This window comes from Leptodactylus fuscus, chromosome 1, assembly GCF_031893055.1.
Source record: "Leptodactylus fuscus isolate aLepFus1 chromosome 1, aLepFus1.hap2, whole genome shotgun sequence".
Classification (NCBI taxonomy): Eukaryota; Metazoa; Chordata; class Amphibia; order Anura; family Leptodactylidae; genus Leptodactylus; species Leptodactylus fuscus.
In genome coordinates, this window is record NC_134265.1 from 355,616,499 (window position 1) to 355,639,422 (window position 22,924).

At 46.8% G+C, this 22,924-nt stretch overlaps 1 protein-coding gene across 1 annotated transcript in view; it reads left to right on the top strand.

Moving 5' to 3' along the window:
- LOC142202481 (G-protein coupled receptor family C group 6 member A-like) overlaps positions 1-22,924 on the top strand; it is a 41,418-nt gene that overhangs the window by 15,203 nt on the left and 3,291 nt on the right. Inside the window, exons 3-5 of the mRNA XM_075273032.1 lie at positions 1,428-1,652; positions 2,660-2,798; positions 4,551-4,703. Of these exons, the coding sequence (XP_075129133.1) occupies positions 1,428-1,652; positions 2,660-2,798; positions 4,551-4,703 (517 nt within the window). The remainder of the gene's footprint in view (positions 1-1,427; positions 1,653-2,659; positions 2,799-4,550; positions 4,704-22,924) is intronic.

Sequence of the window (22,924 nt, forward strand, 5' to 3'; positions counted from 1 at the left end):
TCATCCAGTCGCGGCTTTCCGCTCTGGATTAGGCCCAAATGAGTGGGCCTAGTCGGGAGGGATAAAAACAAACCTAGCACATAAGAGGGAGAAAGTAAATATAGTTTTGAAGCACATAGTATGTTCCCAAAGTAAGGTCCTACATCAAAAATCGTGTCTATACCAAAAACTAACAGAAGACATAAAGTGCTGGCTTAGTGAGACTGACTGGGTGGGCAGAGGTCATATGGGAACACGTGCAACTAGCAATGCTCTCCCTAAATGCTTCAGTAAGCTGGATATACAGCAATATAGATATCACATCTATGATGCTGCAGTCATCCCTGCTGATAAATTTGGCGGCCGCTATAAAGGGCTTGAGAAGCAGAGACATTTCCATCATAACCCTCCAATGGCATATAAAAAAATAACACATTGTCCCTTTGGTCTGCTGCATGGAATAATCATTCACCACCTTCTGCAGCTCACACAGATACTCCAGCATTTTTAAGTAGGGTTCCACCATGTTGGAACATTGCAGACAACAGATAACAAAGTGCGAACACAGACTTTTCTGACCATCAGGAGCATTTAAATCACCATATAGGATAAAAAATCAGAAAACCACCAGATTAAGCACATGCACCATACAGGGACAATGGGCTATTCGACCTAAATGCAGCACATCTAAAATATCAGTGCCCCTTGCTTGATACCCTGTGGGCTAACAATCTCTCCTATGCCTGACTTTTTCCATTAGGGCTCTCAGTGTCATGAAATGGCAGGAGAATACAGATGAATACTCCCTAAGATCTTTAAGCCACATGCCGCTGCTTGGCAACTTCCTGGTGACACATGACACTAAGTCTCCACTCACTTACCATCTACCCCCACCCCTCACATCCCCCTCATTTTCACTCAACATCCCTCTGCTTCTTCATTGAGCATTACTTCTCACACTCACTTACTGCTAGACCTCTCTCTAGACTTTTGTGTTGGGGTACAGCAATATCCTTGCCCTTAGTGAAGTGTTGGGTCAACTCCATTGAGACCACTCATTTTTTGTGTGTCTGACCATCTTCATCTAGCCTCTATTTTACTAACCTCCCTCTCATCTTCTTCTCTCTTTTCTCCTCCCTCCCTAAATTCCTTCCTTCCCTTTTCTCCTTGGTTTGGTGCCCAGTACCCAATCTCCATCTCAAAGGACTACTCTGATTGTTGAGATGTCGGATTTGGCATACACATCTATCAATGTTTTCTGAGAGCAACATTTGAGAGAAGAGAAAATTTGACCTAGCCTCTAGCTTCATTAGCGCTATATTCTCAATGTATGCTCAACCTTACGTCACCTTAAAGTAAATGGCACTTTCACCTCTCCATTCTAAATAAAAAATGGAATACACCAAGGTTGCCCCCTCTCACCTTCCCTGTTTATTCTGTCCTTGGAGACTCTTCTTCAAGCAGTACATTGTATTCCACGAATCAAAGGGATACAGATAATTAATGAGAAGTTTCAAGCCACCGCCTTTGCAGATGATGAGATCTTCCTAATGACTATTCCTTCAGAAGATCTCCCAGCTCTTGTAGAGATTTTTGAAGAAAATAGATTGGTTTCCAATTACAAAGTCAACTTTGGCAAATCGGAACTTCCACACATCAATATACCGAATACAGTGAAACAGACCCTGCAGCAAACTATCCCCTTTGGTGGGCGGGGTTTCACAGGCAACCTGCTGTTTAGCCCCACCCCCAAATTCGTGTGTAGCTCCGCCCACCCACATTGGACTATGAAGTACAGGCAGCAGCAACTCCATTCTGTGTTACATACAGACACTGCCATAATGAACACAATTGAATTAGCTAGCCTGATAACTGGGAGAACAGAAGAAATGAAAGCAGCTCCTCTCCTCTATCTGAGTGCAGGACCTAGGTCACATGGTGTAGACACAGGATTAGCTAGATACACAGGCTGGCTCCCTGCACTTAGTCCCTCCTCCCTCCCCCCTGAGAGCAGCAGATACATCATTTGACTCAGGAGCAGCTAGGTCAGGGCTGTGGCCACAAAGAATTGAATAAAGTAAGATAGTGGACAAACAAAGCAGTTTTGCTGAAGCAGTGTATTTAGGAAAAGTCTTACATCCACATTAACAAGCAGTATAGATAGGATCCTTATGATGGGACAACCCCTTTAAGGGCATCACTACCCACCTCGCTACAATCCGTGCTGTGGCTTCCTCACTTGTCTGAATCTAGAGACACATCTAATGTCCTGATCCCCAAGGGAGGCATGAAAGTATGACACGATTTGGCTGAGGAGTTCCCTCACCGCTCCTTCCAGTTAGTCTACCTTGAACGATTGATTTAAAGACCATTCCTTCCTTCTTTGGTGTAGTCTGTCTAAGCTCTAACTCCGTGATATCTGCCCTCACAGCAAACCGTTTCCTTTAGAAGAAATACTGTCTCTGATTCCAAACCTCCATCTAAATGTCATACACCTACAGCATATCTGCGATAATCTCTTTGCTTTCTGGAAAAAAATTGTGGTTCGCTCTGAGTTTCCTCCACTTGAGAAAGTCCTAGCTTCCGGCACAAAGATCCTTAGGAGAACATATTGTCTCCTCCATCATTATATTCAGCAGACTGAGCTTGGAAACCAACATTTCTAATCTCTTGGGAAAAGGAGCGGGGTATCTCCCTGTCTCAAGAGGTGGCTGAATTTATTCTCAGGATCTCTCATGGCTTCACCACCTGCATCCGACTACAAGAGAACCATTACAAGCTTCTTGCCACGTGGTACTGGACCTTAGACTCTGAATCAGGTACATACCTACATCTTTGGTGGTCATTCTAGGTTTTATCAGATTTCTGGAAACATGTTCAAGGTTGAATGAGACAAATTTCTTCTCAGGACTTTGAGTTATCACCTGCCATAATCTTTTTATCTCCGCCTTCCTGTCACTATCACCCACAATGGAACTACATTGATAACACACTTGTTGGAAGCAGGAAAGAAGAAAATACAAAAGAAGCTGGGCACACAATATGCAATAATGTTCGATACAACAAAGCTAAACGAAGTCAAAGACAGAACTACTATTCAATAAAATCTGATGGTTATTTAAAGAATTCATTAAAAAAATGACACAAACATCAATAACAATGATATGCTAAAATGAGGGAACCAATACTTCCAATCACATAACATACATGGCAAGGATAGATCAAGGAATACAGCGCATGTCAGTAATCATAATGGGGGGGGGGGGGTAAGCTTGCTGATAATGATCAATGGCCAAAAAGTCTCAATGAATGAGATATCAAAATGTGAACATGGGCACACTAGTATATAATAAATAGCCATATAAAACAGCATAGAAAAGAAAGCCCTAAATATGATATAATATATATAATCAGCTAAATAGTACAAAGCCTTACCATGTGTGTACGTGCCCCGATGCGCATCGGAATTTGCGGCAAGAAAGGGCAGCTCGCTTCTATTTTCTGCGAGCGGCAAAAAAAAACGCTTGCGGAAAAAAGAAGTGAACAGCCTCCATTGAAGTCAATGCGAGGCTTTTCTTGGAGTCAGATTCTGAGGCGGATTCCACGTCAAAATCTGGTCCAAAAAACCCCGTGTGAACTCAACCTTAAACCGTGTATTGGGTGAACAGGGCAGAACAAAAAACATTTTTATTTATTTTTTTGGTTAGTGTTGGCACCAATATTGTGTATTGTGAGTGTTAGGGCCAGAATCCTCCATCTTTGTATTTTGTCAGCCATCTTGTAACCTTTTTTCATATAAACTTTATATGAATGTCTGTTTAGAGTCCAAGAGGTTATAAGGAGCATGGAATGTTAATGGATGGGTTATAAATCCTTATCTGTTTGTCTTAACGACCTCACCTTTGAAGATGTATGGAATAGGGTGTGTAGAAACAGGTTCTAGAGCCTATTTTGATCACTAGCCCAAGGCTGGAGTGATCTGATCTTACTGTATACATAGTGTGAGATGTTAGTTCAAACATAAGTACTTTAAATTCTTCTTTGTTCCATGAGAAAGATAATAAGATAAAGAATAATTAGATACAGATTACATTAGGCCCTAGCCAATAGCCATGTGCCAGGTTTATGTTATAACGCTACAACCAATCATGTTATGCCAACCATGTTATGTTATTAGAATAATCCAACCTGCTTTTGTCTGTATTTAAACTACCTTTTTGCACCATTAAATTAGAACTCACTTGATACACTATCAGCTGTGTGTGTGTGTGACTTCTCCAGGCCTGATGATGGGTGTGACTTATCCAGGCCTGATATTTAATTTGGAACTATGACAACATAATTCAGGGGATCTTGTGCCCCCAACCTGAGCAACAACCAAAAATATGCTTAAGAAACATATATATTTCTCACATAATATAAGAAAAAAAATTATTATTTTCAGCTCTTTTCTTTCATTTTCTCCCTACAACCAAGATCAATGCTTAAATATTGACATTCAGGTTCATCAATTAAATTTTCTGAAGCTTTAGAACAAATAGTAAAATGCCTGAATTTATTACATTTCTAAGGTGTGTTTGTGTTTTACTCCATGTGTAAGAAGCCGCAGTCTCGGTGTAATGAGCCGTGTTCTCCAGGATACCGAAAAGCTCCGAATGGAGGACATCATGTCTGCTGCTATAACTGTGTCTCCTGTTCTGAGGGAGAAGTTTCAAATACAACAGGTCAGAATATACATTATATAATAAGTAATCCTTCATGTGTACATCACATCTGATAATCCATACCAAACAAGGCATGTTCTTATAATTAATTATCTAACAAAATATATGACCTTTCTTATTTTCGGGGGATGTTTTATGCAGCGGCTGGAGCGGGGAACCATCGGCAAACAAAGCGGGGAACAATTAGCGGAGTGCCGGCATGACTGCCGGTTGTATGTGATCTGGAAGGTGAAGGGGGGGGGGGGGGTCTTATTTTCGGGGAAACAGGGTATCTTACCAGAGAGCAATGTACTATTGACTATGACCAGATACCTTTCTACTTCTAGTTGTTTAGTGATTTTATAAGCTTCCATTATATTATTTTATGAAATATTTTCTTTAGCCTCTTTTTATAGCAGAAAACAAAACCCAAAATCTAAACAGCAATATTATCCCTTCACAAATACAACTTCAGTAGAAATACAACTTCAGCCATCATGTACTATATTACATGACTTTCCATGGCTTCCACCAGTAAAAGTCAATTGTTTGCCGGGAATGTTGAGAGCTGACCCCAAATCATCCCCAGGGCTGCAGTCACATGAAAGAGGTTTTATTTAATGGGACATTCTATTTTTTCCACCGTAGACAGTTTTGGCCTTTATGACACAGCCGTTGTCCAAATCTGAATATTTTACTTAGCAGAAAAATCCTGAGACAGTATTTTATGACACATTGTACTTTATATATAAGAAATCTTATAAGGTTAAGGCCCCACATGTCATCCCACAGTAAAAAAAAAAAAAAAAAAAAAAAAAAAAAAAAAGTGCTGCAGTAAAAGCCAGGGCAACGCATCACGGCTCTTCTCTCGCTAGAGTCCCATCCACTTTGCAGTGACTGTAAAACAGTGTCATGTAGGGCCCCAGCCTAAGACTAAAGTCATATTACTTTACACTCTTATTGTTCTTTGTTTAATATCACAAATTCCTGATTTGCTAAAAGACTTATTGCACTAACAATCTCAAGGAATGTACAATAGCTTTTTCTTATAGATTTATTTGGGCTGCACCCCGACTACATGTGCTCATCTCTGTGGGTCTAGAGTGTAACACCATTATTATATTGTCCTTTATGATAGTGATAAAAATGTCAACACAAAATAATTATAATTGAATCTATCTATCTTATATCTATTTATCTGTCTATCTCTCTCTCTTTCATTATCTATCTAGCTATTAATCTACAGTGTTGGCCAAAAGTAGTAGCACCCCTGTAATTCTATCAGATAATACTCCTGTTCTTCCAGATAATGATTGCAATCACAAATTCTTTGGTATTATTATCTTCATTTAATTTGTCTTCAATGGAAAACCACAAAAATAATTGTCAAAAAGCCAAATTGGATATAATTCCACAGCAAACATAAATAGGGGGTGGACAAAAGTATTGGCACTGATTGAAAAATCATGTGATGCTTCTCTAATTTGTTTAATTAACAGCACCTGTTACTTACCTGAGGCACCTAACAGGTGGTGGCAATAACTAAATCACACTTGCAGCCAGTTGAAATGGATTAAAGTTGACTCCACCTCTGTCCTGTGTCCTTGTGTGTACCACATTGAGCATGGAGAAAAGAAAGAAGACCAAAGAACTGTCTGAGGACTTGAGAAGCAAAATTATGAGGAAGCATGAGCAATCTCAAGGCTACAAGTCCATCTCCAAAGACCTGAATGTTCCTGTGTCTACCGTGTGCAGTGTCATCAAGAAGTTTAAAGCCCATGGCACTGTGGCTAACTTCCCTAGATGTGGACGCAAAAGAAAAATTGATGAGAGATTTCAACGCAAGATTGTGTGGATGGTGGATAAAGAACCTCGACTAACATCCAAACAAGTCCAAGCTGCCCTGCAGTCCGAGGGTACAACAGTGTCAACCCGTACTATCCAGCGTCAGCGTATGAATGAGAAGGGACTGTATGGTAGGAGACCCAGGAAGACCCCACTTCTTACCCAGAGACATAAAAAAGCCAGGCTGGAGTTTGCCAAAACTTACCTGAGAAAGTCAAAAACGTTTTGGAAGAATGTTCTCTGGTCAGAGGAGACAAAAGTAGGAAAAGGCCTCAACATAGAGTTTACAGGGGAAAAAAAAAAGGCCTTCAAAGAAAAGAAGACGCCCCCTACAGTCAGACATGGCGGAGGGTCCCTGATGTTTTGGGGTTGCTTTGCTGCCTCTGGCACTGGACTGCTTGACCGTGTGCATGGCATTATGAAGTCTGAAGACGACCAACACATTGTGCAGCATCATGTAGGGCCCAGTGTGAGAAAGCTGGGTCTCCCTCAGAGGTCAGGGGTCTTCCAGCAGGACAAGGACCCAAAACACACTTCAGGTCAGCACTAGAAAATGGTTTGAGAGAAAGCCCTGGAGACTTGTAAAGTGGCAGCAATGAGTCCAGCCCTGAATCCTATAGAACACCTGTGGGGGAGGAGAGATCTCTTGGTGGCAGTTTGGAGAAGGCCCCCTTCACATCTCAGGGGGGACCTGGAGCAGTTTGCCAAAGAAGAATGGTCTAAAATTCCAGCAGAGCCTTGTAAGAAACTCATTGCTGGTTACCGGAAGCGGTTGTGCGCAGTTATTGTGTCTAAAGGTTGTGCTACCAAGTATTAGGCTGAGGGCGCCAATCATTCTGTCCGCACCATTTTTGGAGTTTTGTGTAAAATGATCAATGATGTGACTTTTTTTTCATTCTCTTTTGTGTTTATTTATTGCAAGCAAAATAACTGAAGATATTACCAAAGAGTTTGTGCTTGTAATCATTATCTGGAAGACAACGAGTATTATCTGACAGAATTGCAGGGGGGCCAATACTTTTGGCCAACACTGTATCTATCTATCCATATATCATCCTATCTATCTATCTATCTATCTATCTATCTATCTATCTATCTATCTATCTATCTATCTATCTATTAGAGATGAGCGAACAGTGTTCTATCGAACACATGTTCGATCGGATATTAGGCTGTTCGACATGTTCGAATCGAATCGAACACCGCGTGGTAAAGTGCGCCATTACTCGATTCCCCTCCCACCTTCCCTGGCGCCTTTTTTGCTCCAATAACAGCGCAGGGTAGGTGGGACAGGAACTACGACACCGGTGACGTTGAAAAAAATAGGAAAAACCCATTGGCTGCCAAAAACATGTGACCTCTGATTTAAAAGAACAGCGCCGCCCAGGTTCGCGTCATTCTGAGCTTGCAATTCACCGGGGACGGAGGTTTCCGTCCATTTAGCTAGGGCTTAGATTCTGGGTAGGCAGGGACAGGCGAGGATAGGAAGGAGAAGACAACCAACAGCTCTTTTAAGAGCTAAATTCCAGGGAGAAGCTTGTCAGTGTAACGTGGCACTGACAGGCTCAATCGCCGCAACCCAGCTTTCCCAGGATCCTGAATGGAATACACTGACAGTGTATTCCCGTATACCCTATATACCCCCGATCCATGCTCCAACGGTGTGCCCCCCCCACCTCCACCCCAGAAACTAACTTGAATACACTGTAATTCCCCTAACAGTAGAATTGGGGTTACACACACCCTCAATTCTTGCTACTGCCATATAGTGCCAGGGTCTGACTGGTCATTGAAAGAATAAATTGTGGCTACATACACACTCAATTCTTGATACTGCCATATAGTGCCAGGGTCTGACTGTAAATTCAAAAAAGATATTGGGGCTTTCATACCATCCTCAATTCTTGCTATTGGCATATAGTGCCAGTTTCTGACTGTTGATTCCCAAAATATATTGGGGCCTTCATACAACCCTCAATTGTTGCTATAGGCATATAGTGCCAGTTTTGGAGAGTGAATTCCCCTAATATATTGGGGGCTGCATCCCCCCTTAAGTTGTTTATATTCGCATAAACACCCAGGTTCTGAGTGTTACTCCCACCCAATAAATTGGGGCCTGCATACACCCTCAATTTATTGGTATTGGCATATACACCCAGGTTCTGAGTGTGTTTAAGCAAGGAAAGCATATTAAAATGCGCAAGGCTCCCGGAAAGGGACGTGGACGTGGACGAGGCCGTGGGCGAGGTCGGGGGAATGGTTCTGGGGAGCAAGTTAGCATTGAAGCCACAGGGTGTGCTGTGCCTACTCCTGTGCCTACTCCAAGCCTTGAACGCCAACATCGCTAAGATGCTGACCCAGGAGATGTTGACGTTCCAGTTTGTTGAAACTCCGACCTTCCTGGACCTGATAGCAACTGCGGCACCTCGTTATGCCGTCCCTAGCCGTCACTACTTCTCCCAGTGTGCCGTCCCCGCCTTGCACCAGCACGTGTCACTCAACATCAGGCGGGCCCTTAGTTCCGCGCTTTGCACAAAGGTCCACTTGACCACCGACGCGTGGACAAGTGCATGCGGACAGGGACGCTAACTTTCACTGACGGCACACTGGGTGCATGTAGTTGAGGCTGGGACTGCTTCCCAAACTGGCCCGGTCTACCTGGTCTCCCCGCCTAACATTCCTGGCAGGGACACGGGAAGAACACCCTCCTCCTCCTCCTCCTCCTCCTCCATCGCCTCCTCCTCCGCTGTTAGATTGACCCCAGCTACGAGTTGGAAACGTTGCAGCACTGACGTTGGTAGACGTCAGCAGGCCGTGCTGAAGCTGATCAGCTTGGGGGACAGACAGCACACTGCCTCCGAGGTGAGGGATGCCCTCCTCGATGAGACGGCAATATGGTTTGAGCCACTGCACCTGGGCCCAGGCATGGTCATCAGGGAGTCATGGATAGCAGCAGATCCATCACAGTTGGAGAGTAGGTCCACACATCTGTCCGCTTCACCGCGTTTAATGGAGGAAGAGGAGGAGGAGGAAGAGCTGTCCGATGATGTCATGGTAATCCAGGAGGCTTCCGGGCAACTTCGAATTGTCCCATTGTTGTAGTGCGGATGGGTAGAAAGGGAGGATGAGGAGGAAATGGAGATTGAACTTTCTGGTGGGGCCAGAGGAGTCATGCCAACTAACACTGTGGCAGACATGGCTGAGTTCATGTTGGGGTGCTTTACAACTGACAAGCATATTGTCAAAATCATGGAGGACAAACAGTACTCCTCTTTTATTCCGGTAGAGGGGAGGGCCAATATCATCAATGCTTGCCACAAGCAATTGGTGCAGAATATGATGGAGATGTTTCCAGCATGTGACGTTGGCGGCAGGGAGGGCAGTTCCTTCAGTAGGCGACCAAGTGCTCACCGGTCCACACAAAGAAGGGGCACACTGTCTAAGGTCTGGGACACCTTGATGGCACCCCCTCGGCAAAGTACCGCCACTGAGGGTCCTAGTGTCACCAGGCGTGAGAAGTATAGGTGCATGTTGCGGGAATACCTTTCCAACCACAGCCCTGTCCTCTCCGATCCCTCTGCGCCCTACACGTGTTGGGTGTCGAAGTTGGACCTGTGGCTTGAACTTGCTCTATATGCCTTGGAGGTGCTGCCCTGTCCTGCCGCCAGCGTCCTATCTGAGAGGGTGTTCAGTGCAGCCGGTGGCATCATCACTGACAAGCGCACCCGCCTGTCAGCTGAGAGTACCGACCGTCGCACTTTGAATTTCCCTAAACTGGGCTGGTTAGAGGCTCCCTCCACCATGAATTTGCCCAAACTGGGCTGGTTAGAGGCTCCCCCCACCATGAGTTTGCCCAAACTGGGCTGGTTAGAGGCTCCCTCCACCATGAATTTGCCCAAACTGGGCTGGTTAGAGGCTCCCTCCACCATGAATTTCCCAAAACTTGGCTGTTTAGAGGCTCCCTCCACCATGAATTTCCCCAAACTGGGCTGGTTAGAGGCTCGATCCACCCTGATTTTCAAAAACAATGTTGGTGTCACTGCCAACCTCAACTCACTACAAGGGCCAAATTCACTGCTGGTGACAAGCTCTCCTCACTCCAAGGGCTAAATACACATGTTTCAAGGTGTTTTCCCACTGTCTGAGAGGTGGTATTGAGTGTGTAAAATGTGTAGTTGTTAGGCTGTGATGTTGGGGTAATAGAGGGTCTTGGGTGTGTTAGATGCCCCCAGGCATGCTTCCCCTGCTGTCCCAGTGTCATTCCAGAGGTGTTGGCATAATTTCCTGTGATGTCATAGTGGACTTGGTGACCCTCCAGACACGGATTTGGGTTTCCCCCTTAACGAGTATATGTTCCCCATAGACTATAATGGGGTCAAAACACGTTCGAACACTCGAACAGTCAGCGGCTGTTCGAATCGAATTTCGAACCTCGAACATTTTAGTGTTCGCTCATCTCTACTATCTATCTATCTATCTATCTATCTATCTATCTATCTATCTATCTATCTATCTAGTTCTACCTGCATGGAGTCCACTAAATGGAATACTGAACGCAACTGTACATGTTGTGCAGTAAAACTAGATTGTGAACTACTTTCCTGTCCACATGATTCCACGGAGATCTGTCGGCAAGCACACGGACCCCATTATAGTCTAGGGGGATCCGTGTGCTTTCACTGGCACACCGTTTGTAATTGCGTTTGGTATTCCGTTGGGGGGGGGCCTCATGCGGACTCCCGCCGGACAGAATACCAATGCAGATGTCAACGAGGCCTAAGAGAAAACCTGAACTAGAAATTGAGCACAGATGCTGATCAGTGATTTTGTTTATTGAATTAATTCTCAGTGGCAGAAAAACAAGTAGAGATGACTTAGTGTCCACTGGAATCACGCAGGGAGGAGGTGGAGATGGTTAGAGAAGTTAGGAGATAGGATCAAGAATCCTGGAAATGCTGCAGGTAATGATCACAGCACTGACAATAGAGAGGATTGATAATTGACAGCTGTAAGCACTGAGGAAAAACATAAATTCCAGCGTGGACAAGATCACAACATAACTGACCACAGAAATACTGTGCACGCTTATTCATATCTGAAAAGAAGAAGAAGACTTACAAAGCAAACAGCTGTAATTGTTTTATAAGTACACAATAACTAATAACAGCAAGGAGGTGGCACCAAACACCACTACTCTGTGTACCACTGGGCACAGTGATTGGATTTTGCCCCCACAATGGCAGACACAAAAGATCAACTGGAACAGATGCTTAATCAGATTGGAGACATTAGGATCCTAGAGGAGGAACTTGGCAGTTGCAGAAGGTCTCTCGGAGAGGGCACTTGCTTGGCAGCACCAAATCTTTGTACAAACACAGTTTTTACTGATAAAACCTTACAATTTGGACATAGCAAAGTACAACTTTTAACAATAGTCTCAAGTAGTCAGATGTGGTCTCTATCAGACTTCATAGTCTCAGGGCTGCACTTGGGCAGTACCCACATCAGGATTTCATACAACCACTCACCACACAAGCACGTGTGACCCAGGATAAATGGAAACTCTGCTTTCACACTCACTTCCATGCTCTCCTAAAGCACTAGGCTACAAAATAGTGAGGCAACCCCGAAATCAGCACCTCCACACAAATAGCTGCCACCAGCCACCAATTATGATAGACAAGACACCAATACGCCCATATATACACAACTCAACACCTGTGCCTTCTTCTGGTACACACTAACAAACAAAAAGGTGACAAGTCTAAGCATAAGGAATTGTGAGGCTGTTTAGAGCCAAAAACATCAATAAAACACAAGAGAGAGCACCGCGCGGCACCTTGTGCATTACCCTTTTAAAGTGATTCCACAAAGTATTATTCAACATATAATCACCTTTAAGCGCTGTGAAATGATCACAGCACTCAAATATCGCTTCATAGACAAAATGGCTAGTAGCTGGCAGATCTTAACCGTGAAAACGCGTATGCATGGTACTATACAGAAAAGGACCTATCCAACCAACTTCTTCAGAAGTATCAAATGAATAAAAGTATCAAATGGATAAAAGGATCCGTGCTTACCAACCGTAGTTCTTGTTCCCTTCGTTTATTAAAGCCTCACACACAACGCGTTTCGAAAACGGAAGCTGGTTCCTTCTTCAGGTGTACAAAGGATATAGATACTGAGAGCACAGAATATGCGCCCCCATAGTGACCTCATCACTTTACAATTGTAGCAAAAAACACATCAAATGGACAAATGACAACCAATAAATAGTTAAGAATAGAATAGAATACCTGAATCTGATTCTTATGGGAACGGGTGACCACATTTCCACTAAAACATTCTTCAAGAGTGTTGACTGTAATAGTCTTTTAGATTACAACAGTTCACACTACAACAAATGGAAAAAAAAACATTCCGTTCGGGCAGTTTAAACACATACGTAGAAATTGCACCACTGAACTGGATTATCAATGCCAGAGTGAGATTTTGAGGAGTAGATTTAAGGCCAAAAAGTACCCTAAAGCTATTATCGATTTAGCCAAGGAGAGAACAGATCGACTCACTCAATCAGACTGTTTGAAACCTAGAATTAGGGATAATGTGGACTCATTTAAATTTAATTTTCTAACTACATATAATGGAGCTCACATGACCATCCGTGACATCTTGCATAAGTACTGGTACATTCTACAAAATGACCAGTACTTAAAAAATCTTCTCCCTAAGAGACCGAAACTTACATTTAGAAGGGCTAAAAGTGTTAAAAATGTAATAGCCCCAAGTAGACTCAAATCCATAGCTCCTAAATCTGATACAAGTCCAACAACTGAAGGAAATGAAAAAGGAAGCTTTAGGTGTGGTAACAGGCGATGTAAGTGCTGTCAATGTATAGGTCACGAGGTCCAAGAGATCTCTAGTAGATCTACAGGTAGGACTTTCCAACTTGATTTCCGTATGGATTGCTCTACGCCCTATGTCATTTATTTAGCAGAATGCCCTTGTGGCCTGCAATATGTAGGGAGAACGATCATGAACCTACATATTAGAATAAATAAACACAGGTCAAATATAGTAAATGGGTACTTAAAGCATAGCGTCTCAAGTAGAGATGAGCGAACACTAAAATGTTCGAGGTTCGAAATTCGATTCGAACAGCCGCTCAATGTTCGTGTGTTCGAATGGGTTTCGAACCCCATTATAGTCTATGGGGAACAGATACTCGTTAAGGGGGAAACCCAAATCCGTGTCTGGAGGGTCACCAAGTCCACTATGACACCCCAGGAAATGATGCCAACACCTCTGGAATGACACTGGGACAGCAGGGGAAGCATGTCTGGGGGCATCTAACACACCAAAGACCCTCTATTACCCCAACATCAAAGCCTAACAACTACACACTTTACACACTCAATACCACCTCTCTGACAGTAGGAAAACACCTTGAAACATGTGTATTTGGCACTTGCAGTGAGGAGAGCTTGTCACCAGCAGTGAATTTGGCCCTTGTAGTAAGTTGAGGTTGGCAACAACATTTGTTTTGAAAATCAGGGTGGATTGAGCCTCTAACCAGCAGAGTTTGGGCAAATTCATGGTGGAGGGAGCCTCTAAACAGCCCAGTTTGGGCAAATTCATGGTGGAGGGAGCCTCTAAAAACCCCCAGTTTGGACCAATTCATGGTGGAGGGAGCCTCTAAAAACCCCAGTTTGGACCAATTCATGGTGGAGGGAGCCTCTAAACAGCCCAGTTTGGGCAAATTCATGGTGGAGGGAGCCTCTAAACAGCCCAGTTTGGGCAAATTCATGGTGGAGGGAGCCTCTAAAAACCCCAGTTTGGACCAATTCATGGTGGAGGGAGCCTCTAAAAACCCCAGTTTGGACCAATTCATGGTGGAGGGAGCCTCTAAACAGCCCAGTTTGGACCAATTCATGGTGGAGGGAGCCTCTAAAAACCCCAGTTTGGACCAATTCATGGTGGAGGGAGCCTCTAAAAACCCCAGTTTGGACCAATTCATGGTGGAGGGAGCCTCTAAACAGCCCAGTTTGGGCAAATTCATGGTGGAGGGAGCCTTTAAACAGCCCAGTTTGGGCAAATTCATGGTGGAGGGAGCCTCTAAAAACCCCAGTTTGGACCAATTCATGGTGGAGGGAGCCTCTAAAAACCCCAGTTTGGACCAATTCATGGTGGAGGGAGCCTCTAAAAACCCCAGTTTGGACCAATTCATGATGGAGGGAGCCTCTAAACAGCCCAGTTTGGACCAATTCATGGTGGAGAGAGCCTCTAAAAACCCCAGTTTGGACCAATTCATGGTGGAGGGAGCCTCTAAACAGGCCAGTTTGGGCAAATTCATGGTGGAGGGAGCCTCTAACCAGCCCAGTTTGGACCAATTCATGGTGGAGGGAGCCTCTAACCAGCCCAGTTTGGACCAATTCATGGTGGAGGGAGCCTCTAACCAGCCCAGTTTGGACCAATTCATGGTGGAGGGAGCCTCTAAAAACCCCAGTTTGGACCAATTCATGGTGGAGGGAGCCTCTAAACAGCCCAGTTTGGGCAAATTCATGGTGGAGGGAGCCTCTAAAAACCCCCAGTTTGGACCAATTCATGGTGGAGGGAGCCTCTAAAAACCCCAGTTTGGGCAAATTCATGGTGGAGGGAGCCTCTAAAAACCCCCAGTTTGGACCAATTCATGGTGGAGGGAGCCTCTAAAACCCCCAGTTTGGACCAATTCATGGTGGAGGGAGCCTCTAAAAACCCCAGTTTGGACCAATTCATGGTGGAGGGAGCCTCTAAAAACCCCAGTTTGGGCAAATTCATGGTGGAGGGAGCCTCTAAAAACCCCCAGTTTGGACCAATTCATGGTGGAGGGAGCCTCTAAACAGCCCAGTTTGGGCAAATTCATGGTGGAGGGAGCCTCTAAACAGCCCAGTTTGGGCAAATTCATGGTGGAGGGAGCCTCTAAAAACCCCCAGTTTGGACCAATTCATGGTGGAGGGAGCCTCTAAAAACCCCAGTTTGGACCAATTCATGGTGGAGGGAGCCTCTAAACAGCCCAGTTTGGGCAAATTCATGGTGGAGGGAGCCTCTAAACAGCCCAGTTTGGGCAAATTCATGGTGGAGGGAGCCTCTAAAAACCCCAGTTTGGACCAATTCATGGTGGAGGGAGCCTCTAAACAGCCCAGTTTGGACCAATTCATGGTGGAGGGAGCCTCTAAAAACCCCAGTTTGGACCAATTCATGGTGGAGGGAGCCTCTAAACAGCCCAGTTTGGACCAATTCATGGTGGAGGGAGCCTCTAAAAACCCCAGTTTGGACCAATTCATGGTGGAGGGAGCCTCTAAACAGCCCAGTTTGGGCAAATTCATGGTGGAGGGAGCCTCTAAACAGCCCAGTTTGGACCATATCATGGTGGAGGGAGCCTCTAAAAACCCCAGTTTGGACCAATTCATGGTGGAGGGAGCCTCTAAACAGCCCAGTTTGGGCAAATTCATGGTGGAGGGAGCCTCTAAAAACCCCCAGTTTGGACCAATTCATGGTGGAGGGAGCCTCTAAAAACCCCAGTTTGGACCAATTCATGGTGGAGGGAGCCTCTAAACAGCTCAGTTTGGGCAAATTCATGGTGGAGGGAGCCTCTAAAAACCTCCAGTTTGGACCAATTCATGGTGGAGGGAGCCTCTAAAAACCCCAGTTTGGACCAATTCATGGTGGAGGGAGCCTCTAAAAACCCCAGTTTGGGCAAATTCATGGTGGAGGGAGCCTCTAAAAACCCCCAGTTTGGACCAATTCATGGTGGAGGGAGCCTCTAAAAACCCCAGTTTGGACCAATTCATGGTGGAGGGAGCCTCTAGACAGCCCAGTTTGGGCAAATTCATGGTGCAGGGAGCCTCTAAACAGCCCAGTTTGGGCAAATTCATGGTGGAGGGAGCCTCTAAAAACCCCCAGTTTGGACCAATTCATGGTGGAGGGAGCCTCTAAAAACTCCAGTTTGGACCAATTCATGGTGGAGGGAGCCTCTAAACAGCCCAGTTTGGGCAAATTCATGGTGGAGGGAGCCTCTAAACAGCCCAGTTTGGGCAAATTCATGGTGGAGGGAGCCTCTAAACAGCCCAGTTTGGGCAAATTCATGGTGGAGGGAGCCTCTAAAAACCCCAGTTTGGACCAATTCATGGTGGAGGGAGCCTCTAAAAACCCCAGTTTGGACCAATTCATGGTGGAGGGAGCCTCTAAACAGCCCAGTTTGGGCAAATTCATGGTGGAGGGAGCCTCTAAACAGCCCAGTTTGGGCAAATTCATGGTGGAGGGAGCCTCTAAAAACCCCAGTTTGGACCAATTCATGGTGGAGGGAGCCTCTAAAAACCCCAGTTTGGACCAATTCATGGTGGAGGGAGCCTCTAAACAGCCCAGTTTGGACCAATTCATGGTGGAGGGAGCCTCTAAAAACCCCAGTTTGGACCAATTCATGGTGGAGGGAGCCTCTAAACAGCCCAGTTTGGACCAATTCATGGTGGAGGGAGGCTCTAAAAACCCCAGTTTGGACCAATTCATGGTGGAGGGAGCCTCTAAAAACCGCAGTTTGGACCAATTCATGGTGGAGGGAGCCTCTAAACAGCCCAGTTTGGGCAAATTCATGGTGGAGGGAGCCTCTAAACAGCCCAGTTTGGGCAAATTCGTGGTGGAGGGAGCCTCTAAAAACCCCAGTTTGGACCAATTCATGGTGGAGGGAGCCTCTAAAAACCCCAGTTTGGACCAATTCATGGTGGAGGGAGCCTCTAAAAACCCCAGTTTGGACCAATTCATGGTGGAGGGAGCCTCTAAAAACCCCAGTTTGGACCAATTCATGGTGGAGGGAGCCTCTAAACAGCCCAGTTTGGGCAAATTCATGGTGGAGGGAGCCTCTAAACAGCCCAGTTTGGGCAAATTCATGGTGGAGGGAGCCTCTAAAAACCCCAGTTTGGACCAATTCATGGTGGAGGGAGCCTCTAAAAACCGCAGTTTGGACCAATTCATGGTGGAGGGAGCCTCTAAAAACCCCAGTTTGGACCAATTCATGATGGAGGGAGCCTCTAAACAGCCCAGTTTGGACCAATTCATGGTGGAGAGAGCCTCTAAAAACCCCAGTTTGGACCAATTCATGGTGGAGGGAGCCTCTAAAAACCCCAGTTTGGACCAATTCATGGTGGAGGGAGCCGCTAAACAGCCCAGTTTGGACCAATTCATGGTGGAGGGAGCCTCTAACCAGCAGAGTTGGTGGAAATCAGGGTGGAGGGAGCCTCTAACCAGCAGAGTTGTGGGAAAGCAGGGTGGAGAGAGCCTCTAACCAGCAGAGTTGGGGGAAATCATGTTGGAGGGAGCCTAGTATTAGCAGAATTGTGCAACGCTTATGGTGGATGAGTATGAGGATGCGGAGGAATTGGAGAGGTTGAGTACAGACATGGAGTTTCATGTTGGGGTGCTTTACACAGGTGGGCCCAAAAATGAAGGCTCTATCCAGTGGTGGCTCATTTTTATCAAAGTGAGCCGGTCGGCACTCTCAGCTGACAGACGGGTGCGCTTGTCAGTGATGATGCCACCGGCTGCACTGAACACCCTCTCAGATAGGACGCTGGCGGCAGGACAGGACAGCACCTCCAAGGCATATAGGGCAAGTTCAAGCCACAGGTCCAACTTCGACACCCAATACGTGTAGGGCGCAGAGGGGTCGGAGAGGACAGGGCTGTGGTCGGAAAGGTATTCCCGCAACATGCGCCTATACTTCTCACGCCTGGTGACACTAGGACCCTCCGTGGCGGCACTTTGGCGAGGGGGTGCCATCAAGGTGTCCCAGACCTTAGACAGTGTGCCCCTCGTTTGTGTGGACTGGTGAGAACTTGGTTGCCTACTGGAGGAACTGCCCTCCCTGCCGCCAACGTCACATGCTGGAAACATCTCCATCATATTCTGCACCAATTGCCTGTGGCAAGCATTGATGCGATTGGCCCTCCCCTCTACCGGAATAAAAGACGAGATGTTGTTTTTATACCGGGGGTCAAGGATAGCAAAGATCCAGTACCGGTTGTCCTCCATGATTTTGACAATACGCTTGTCGGTTGTAAAGCACCCCAACATGAACTCAGCCATGTCTGCCACAGTGTTAGTTGGCATGACTCCTCTGGCCCCACCGGAAAGTTCAATCTCCATTTCCTCCTCATCCTCCATGTCTACCCATCCGCGCTGCAACAATGGGACGATTCGAAGTTGCCCGGAAGCCTCCTGTATCACCATCACATCATCGGACAACTCTTCTTCCTCCTCCTCCTCCTCCTCCTCCTCCATTAAACGCAGTGAAGCGGACAGATGTGTGGACCTACTCTCCAGCTGTGACGGATCGGATGCTATCCCTAACTCCTCTGTGTGATCTGAGTTATCCCTGATGTCAATCAGGGATTCTCTCAGAACACACAAGAGCGGGATTGTAAGGCTCACCATCGCATCCTCAGAGCTCACCCTCCTTGTGGACTCCTCAAACACCCGTAGGATGTCACAAAGGTCTCTCATCCATGGCCACTCATGGATGAGAAACTGAGGCAGCTGACTTTGTGGCACCCTAGGGTTTTGTAGCTGGTATTCCATCAAAGGTCTCTGCTGCTCAACCACTCTATTCAACATCTGAAACGTTGAGTTCCAGCGTGTGGGGACGTCGCACAAAAACCGGTGTTGTGGCACATGCAGGCGTTGCTGGAGAGATTTTAAGCTAGCAGCGGCTACTGTCGACTTGCGAAAGTGGGCGCACATGCGCCGCACTTTCACCAGTAGCTCTGGAACATTGGGGTAGCTCTTTAGGAAACGTTGCACCACTAGGTTGAAGACGTGGGCCAGGCATGGAACATGTTGGAGTCCGGCAAGCTCCAGAGCTGCTACCAGGTTCCGGCCGTTATCACAAACGACCATGCCTGGGCCCAGGTGCAGCGGCTCAAACCATATTGCCGTCTCATCGAGGAGGGCATCCCTCACCTCGGAGGCAGTGTGCTGTCTGTCCCCCAAGCTGATCAGCTTCAGCACAGCCTGCTGACGTCTACCAACGCCAGTGCTGCAACGTTTCCAACTCGTAGCTGGGGTCAATCTAACAGCGGAGGAGGAGGCGGTGGCGGAGGAGGAGGCGGTGGCGGAGGAGGAGGCGGTAGAGGAGGAGGAGGAGGGGGGTGTTCTTCTCGTGTCCCTGCCAGGAATGTTAGGCGGGGAGACGAGGTACACCGGGCCAGTTTGGGAAGCTGTCCCAGCCTCAACTACATTCACCCAGTGTGCCGTCAGTGAAATGTAGCGTCCCTGTCCGCATGCACTTGTCCACGCGTCGGTGGTCAAGTGGACCTTTGTGCAAAGCGCAGAACTAAGGGCCCGCCTGATGTTGAGTGACACGTGCTGGTGCAAGGCGGGGACGGCACACCGGGAGAAGTAGTGACGGCTAGGGACGGCATAGCGAGGTGCCGCAGTTGCCATCAGGTCCAGGAAGGCGGGAGTTTCAACAAGCCGGAACGCCAACATCTCCTGGGCCAGCAGTTTAGCGATGTTGGCGTTCAAGGCTTGCGCGTGTGGTTGGTTAGCAGTGTATTTCTGCCGCCGCTCCAATGTCTGAGAGATGGTGGGTTGTTGTAAAGAAGCGCCTGATGGTGCCTTTGATGGTGCAGGAGAAGGAGATAAGACAGGAACAGGGGAGGATGAGGGAGAAGTCAACAAAGTGGCGGAGGCAGATGAAGTGGTGTCCTGGCTCGTCCTCTGGAGTGCATCGCCAGCACAGTCAGCAGTGGCAGTGGCAGAGGCAGAGGCAGTGGCAGAGGCAGTGGCAGTGGCGTGAACGGCAGGCGGCCTTTGTCCTGCCGTTGCTGCCTGCCACTGATTCCAGTGCTTGGATTCCAAATGACGGCGCATTGAAGTGGTGGACAGGTTGCTCTTCTCAGAGCCCCTAATCAATTTCGAGAGGCAAATTGTGCAGACAACACTATATCTGTCCTCGGCGCATTCCTTGAAAAAACTCCACACCTTCGAGAAACGTGCCCTCGAGGTGGGAGTTTTTTGGGGCTGGGTACGAACTGGAACATCTTGGGAGATTCCGGGTGTGGCCTGGCTTCGCCTAAGCTGCTGACCTCTGCCTCTGCCTCTAGCTACCCTTTTTGGTGCTGCACTTGCCTCAACATCCACACTACTTTCCCCGCTTGACATCCCCCCTGTCCAGGTCGGGTCAGTGTCCTCATCATCCACCACTTCCTCTTCCAACTCCTGTCTCATCTCCTCCTCCCGCACAATGCGCCGGTCAACTGGATGCCCTGACGGCAACTGCGTCACATCATCGTCGATGAGGGTGGGTTGCTGGTCATCCACCACCAAATCGAACGGAGATGGAGGAGACTCTAGTGTTTGAGCATCTGGACACAGATGCTCCTCTGTTAGGTTTGTGGAATCGTGACGTGGAGAGGCAGGTTGAGGGACAATGAAAGGAGCGGAGAACAGCTCTGGGGAGCAGGGACAGTTGGGGTTATTGTTCTGTGAAGCTTGGGAATTTTGGGAGGAAGGAGGACAAGACTGTTGGGTAATAGGAGGAGAGGAGGCAGAGTCTGACTGGCTGCTGGACAATGTGCTGTAAGCGTTCTCTGACAGCCATTGCAAGACCTGTTCCTGGTTCTCGGGCCTACTAAGGTTTGTACCCTGCAGTTTAGTTAATGTGGCAAGCAACCCTGGCACTGTGGAGTGGCGCAATGCTTGCTGCCCCACAGGAGTAGGCACGGGACGCCCTGTGGCTTCACTGCTACCTTGCTCCCCAGAACCATTCCCCCGACCTCGCCCACGGCCTCGTCCACGTCCCTTTCCGGGAGCCTTGCGCATTTTGAATTCCCAGTTAGAAATTGGCACTATATACCAGTAGCAAAAATTGTGGGTGCACGTAACCCCAATATATTCTTTGAATTCCCAGTCAGACAATGGCACTATATACCAGTAGTAAAAATTGTGGGTGCACGTAACCCCAATATATTCTTTGAATTCCCAGTCAGACAATGGCACTGTATACCAGTAGTAAAAATTGTGGGTGCACGTAACCCCAATATATTCTTTGAATTCCCAGTCAGACAATGGCACTGTATACCAGTAGTAAAAATTGTGGGTGCACGTAACCCCAATATATTCTTTGAATTCCCAGTCAGACAATGGCACTATATACCAGTAGCAAGAAATGAGGGTATTTATAACCCCAATATATTCTTTGAATTCCCAGTCAGACAATGGCACTGTATACCAGTAGTAAAAATTGTGGGTGCACGTAACCCCAATATATTCTTTGAATTCCCAGTCAGACAATGGCACTATATACCAGTAGCAAAAATTGTGGGTGTATATAGCCCCAATTCTATTGCTAGGGGACTTGCAGGGTATTTCTGAGGTGAAGGTGGGGGGGCACACCGTTGGAACGGTGATTTGGGGTGTATATATGGGGTATACGGGAATACACTGTCAGTGTGTTCCATTCAGGATCCTGGGAAAGCTGGGTTGCGGCGATTGAGCCTGTCAGTGCCACGTTACACTGACAAGCTTCTCCCTGGAATTGAAGTTATATGTAAGCCCAATATATTCTTTGAATTCCCAGTCAGACAATGGCACTATATGGCAGTAGCAAAAATAGTGGGTGTATATAGCCCCAATTCTATTGCTAGGGGACTTGCAGGGTATTTCTGGGGTGAAGGTGGGGGGGCACACCGTTGGAACGGGTATCGGGGGTATATATCGGGTATACGGGAATACACTGACAGTGTATTCCATTCAGGATCCTGGGAAAGCTGGGTTGCGGCGATTGAGCCTGTCAGTGCCACGTTACACTGACAAGCTTCTCCCTGGAATTTAGCTCTTACAAGAGCTGTTGGTTGTCTTCTCCTTCCTATCCTAGCCTGTCCCTGCCTACCCAGAATCTAAGCCCTAGCTAGCTGGACGGAAACCTCCGTCCCCGGTGAATTGCAAGCTCAGAATGACGCGAACCTGGGCGGCGCTGTTCTTTTAAATTAGAGGTCACATGTTTTCGGCAGCCAATGGGTTTTGCCTACTTTTCTCAACGTCACCGGTGTCGTAGTTCCTGTCCCACCTACCCTGCGCTGTTATTGGAGCAAAAAAGGCGCCAGGGAAGGTGGGAGGGGAATCGAGTAATGGCGCACTTTACCACGCGGTGTTCGATTCGATTCGAACATGCCGAACAGCCTAATATCCGATCGAACATGAGTTCGATAGAACACTGTTCGCTCATCTCTAGTCTCAAGACATTTTTTACATAAGCATAATAGTAAATTTGCAGGGTTTAATGTTGTCCCCATAGACCACATCCCTTCGAATATACCCAATAGATTTGAAGTCTTGAAACGGCGTGAAATCTACTGGATCTA